This window comes from Apteryx rowi, unplaced genomic scaffold, assembly GCF_003343035.1.
Source record: "Apteryx rowi isolate R43461 unplaced genomic scaffold, aptRow1 scaffold_530, whole genome shotgun sequence".
NCBI classification, from domain to species: domain Eukaryota; kingdom Metazoa; phylum Chordata; class Aves; order Apterygiformes; family Apterygidae; genus Apteryx; species Apteryx rowi.
Window position 1 is genome coordinate 594,831 of NW_020450795.1, and position 3,460 is coordinate 598,290.

At 75.4% G+C, this 3,460-nt stretch overlaps 1 protein-coding gene across 1 annotated transcript in view; it reads left to right on the forward strand.

The window, feature by feature from the left end:
- Positions 1-3,460, forward strand: part of ADAM15 (ADAM metallopeptidase domain 15) — a 9,068-nt gene that overhangs the window by 674 nt on the left and 4,934 nt on the right. The window contains exons 2-10 of the mRNA XM_026080921.1: positions 1,317-1,420; positions 2,045-2,121; positions 2,263-2,341; positions 2,413-2,489; positions 2,562-2,736; positions 2,801-2,863; positions 2,949-3,017; positions 3,121-3,290; positions 3,375-3,455. Of these exons, the coding sequence (XP_025936706.1) occupies positions 1,317-1,420; positions 2,045-2,121; positions 2,263-2,341; positions 2,413-2,489; positions 2,562-2,736; positions 2,801-2,863; positions 2,949-3,017; positions 3,121-3,290; positions 3,375-3,455 (895 nt within the window). The remainder of the gene's footprint in view (positions 1-1,316; positions 1,421-2,044; positions 2,122-2,262; positions 2,342-2,412; positions 2,490-2,561; positions 2,737-2,800; positions 2,864-2,948; positions 3,018-3,120; positions 3,291-3,374; positions 3,456-3,460) is intronic.

Genomic DNA, 3,460 nt, shown 5'->3' on the forward strand with positions numbered 1-3,460 from the left:
GGTGTCCCCGCCGCGGGGAGGCACCTGGTGCCGAGGGGCCTCTGCCGGCCGCGCCGCGCCGGGCCGCCGGGAGCGGCAGGTCCCTGCCCCGAGGGGAGCGTGCGGGGAGGAGGCAGCGTGCGGAGCCCGGCCCGCCTGGCCGCAGCCCCTCGCTCTGCGGGGAGAGCAGGGGGACCGGGCAGGGCCTGTCCTTCGAGACGGGGCCGCGTGTCCCTGAGCAGCGGCAGCCGGAGGCCGTGGCATCGCTCGGGGGCGGTTGGTGACCACCGGCCCCTGGGTGCGAGGGGGCTGCGCAGGGCTGAGAGGGGCTTCGCGGGGCGTTCAGCGTCAGGACCGGCACGGGGCGATTTGGCAGTCGCTGCCTGGGGGTTTCTCCGTGTCGTCGGCAGGGCTGGGGACGGGGTTTTGGTGCAGCTGTGGAGCCGTCAGGGCTGCCCCGGGGAGGGAGGCTCTGCCCCAGGTCTCTGCTCTCCCTGGGGACGCCCAGCGTCAGGGCCGTGGGCAGGGGCGTCTGCCGGTGCCCGGCCACAGCCCCGGCTGCTCCAGCATCCTCCCAGCCCTCGGCTGTGCCGGGAGCCCTCGCGGAGGGCGGGGAGGCGTCCCGGAGAGCCGGGAGGAAGGATGGGCCGCAGGGGGTGCGGGAGGCTGAGTCAGCCGGGCTGGGTCTCCTGGCCCTGCCCTGCTCCCCGAGCTGGTTGTACTAGACCACACGGCTCCAGACGCGGGTGCGTCAGGGCCTGGCCGGGGACCCCTGCCGTGCCGGCCACCTTGGGGGTCCCCAGCGAGTGCGAAGGGATGCGGCCCTGGACCAGGAGGTGCTGCCAGGCCTGGCAGCCTTGTGGGATGGGGCTGCGGGGTGCATCCCGAGCTGGGGAGAGAGCCGAGCCTGCGCCCAGGAAACCCATCCCACTGGCCTGGGGCTCGCTTCGGCACGGGAGCTGCAGCTGCCTTGTGCCTGCGTGTTAGCAGCAGGTGCCACGTCCAGGGCTTCTCCGAGACTTTGATGGAAGCCAGCGCCCTAATTCCTCGTGCCTAGTGATGCTCTGGACTTTGCCCAGCGGCAGCCCTGGAAGTGCCAGGAGCGAGCGCAGGAATCCTGGTTCCTGCTTCCCAACCGCTGGGCCGAGCTCCCTTCCCAAACTCGAGCTCCCTTCCCAAACTCGGGATCTCCTCCTGCCCTGCCCCCAGGGCACCGTGCCGGGGGGGCTGGACAGTGAGGAAGGGACGCCCGGCTCCTGGGGCCTCGCTTGTTCCTGGATGCAGCTGCAGGTGCAGGGGGGCAGCGGCGGTGACCGAGCTGTTCCTGCCCCRCGCAGGTGACAGCGTGTGGCAGCGCCATGCGGAGTGGGGACACTCGTGGCACGTGACGCCGCAGGTCCTGCAGGGCGACCGGACGCTCAGCCTGGCGGAGGCTGTGCAGGTGAGCCCCCGGCCCGCGCGCTGTGCTGTGGCCCCGGCATGTCCCTGCCGCATGGGGGCTTGCCGGGACAGCCACCACCCTCAGCGCCCTTCCTGGTGCCGGAAACCGGCATCCGGGTCCCCCAGCCCCAATTGCCAGCAGGGACCGAACACCTGGAGCCTCCAGCTGCCTCCTGCCCAGCCCAGGTGGGAATGGGGAGGGGGCGGCCGGAGCGCGGGTGCCCCCGGCAGATCCCCCTTCCCCTCGGCGCCCCGGCCGGGTCCCCCACCCTGCTGGGGCGAGCTGGCACCCGGCACCCCTCTGGCCGGGACGGAAGGGCCCGGCCCACCCCGCGGCCATTGCGAGTCTCTCCAGGGTTTCCGGCCGCGCTGCACCGGGCAGGAAGCGCGGGGGGGACGGCGGGGGGGCCGCCGACTCTGTGCAACACCCCCCTTCCCCGGCACAATGCGCTGGCGAGGGAGGGACGCTTCCTGCGCGGCGCAAGGAGGGGATCCCTTCCGCCCCCTCCCGCGTGGGCACGTGCYGGGTGGGTCCCGGCCGGGGAGGGGCGCGGAGGAAGGGGCCGGGGTGGGGACCCGGGGCCGGGGTGCGCGGGGCCCTGCCGTGACCCGCTGCCTGCCCCAGGGGGGCTTCCCTGCCTGGCTGCAGGTTGCCCTGGAGCTGGAGGGAACGCGGCTGGTGGTGGAGCTGGAGCAAAACTGGTGAGCTGGCGGCTGGGGAACGGGGCGGGCTGGGGCAGAGCCGAGCCGGCTCCGGGCTCCGCGCTCCGCGTCCCGGYCGGCGGCGCTCTGCGGGGCGCTCGGAGCGGGCTGAGCCGGGGGGCCCGCGCGTCTCTCTTGCAGGGAGCTGGTGCTGGGCACCGGGGCGCTGCTCTACTACCTGCCCAACGGCACGCGGGTGGCGCAGGAGGCCAGCGAGCAGGTAGGGGCTCCGGGGCGGGGAGGGGGCTGCCCCGGCCCCGGGCCGGCTCCTGAGCCCCCTCTCTGCCGCAGGAACACTGCTGCTACCGCGGGAGCGTGCAGGGCTTCCCCGGCTCCCGGGCCAGCCTCTGCGCCTGCTCCGGGCTCAGGTAAGCCCCGACCCCYGCGGCCCCCCAGCCCCGCCGCCGCCTCGCCGCTCACCCCTCCTGTCCCCTCCCCAGCGGCCACCTCCGTGTGTCGGAGAACAGGAGCTACGGGCTGGAGCCGGACGTCAGCGGCCCCCCGGGCAGGCACGTGGCGTACCGGCCCCGGGACGTCCGGCTGGCGCCGCGGGCCTGCGGGCCGGGCCCCACGGCCCCCCCAGAGATGGAGACGGAGCCGCCCCGGCCGCAGAGGGTGGGTATCGCCCGGGTGCCGCCCGGGTCCCCTCGGTGGCCCCCTGACCCGCTCTCGTCCCCAGGGCAAGCGGGCGGTGGCGGAGCAGCGCTTCGTGGAGCTGGTGATGGTGGTGGACCACGCCGCGGTGAGTGCCGGCCGGGGGCCTGCCCGGCGCTGGGGCCCCCCCCCGGCTCGGCCCCCGCCGTGACGCCCTTCCCTGCCCTCCGCAGTTCCTAAACTACCGCGACCTGCAGCGTGTCCGCACCCGGACCCTGGAGATCGCCAACCAGGTGGACACGGTGAGTCACCACCGGGTCCCCTGGGGGCTCGGCCGCGCCGGCGCCGCCGGTCCCCCCCGCTGCGGTGCGCAGGGTCCCTCCTGACCCCCYGTGCCCGCCGCAGTTCTTCCAGCCGCTGGGGGTGCGGGTGGCCCTGCTGGCCGTGGAGGTCTGGAGCCAAGGCGACAAGTTCAAGGTGGGCAGCAGCGGGCGGGCGGCGCTGGAGCGGTTCCTGCAGTGGCGTCGCGAGGAGCTGCTGCCCCGGCTGCCCCACGACAACGCGCAGCTGCTGACGTGAGCGYGGGCGGCAGGATGGGACGGGACGGGACGGGATGGGCCCCCGCGCCGGCGCCCGCCTGACGCTCCCGCTCTCCGCAGGGGCGCCCGCTTCGAGGACGTGGCAGTGGGGATGTCGGCGCAGGCCTCCATGTGCTCGCCGGCGCGCTCCGGGGGGGTCAGCATGG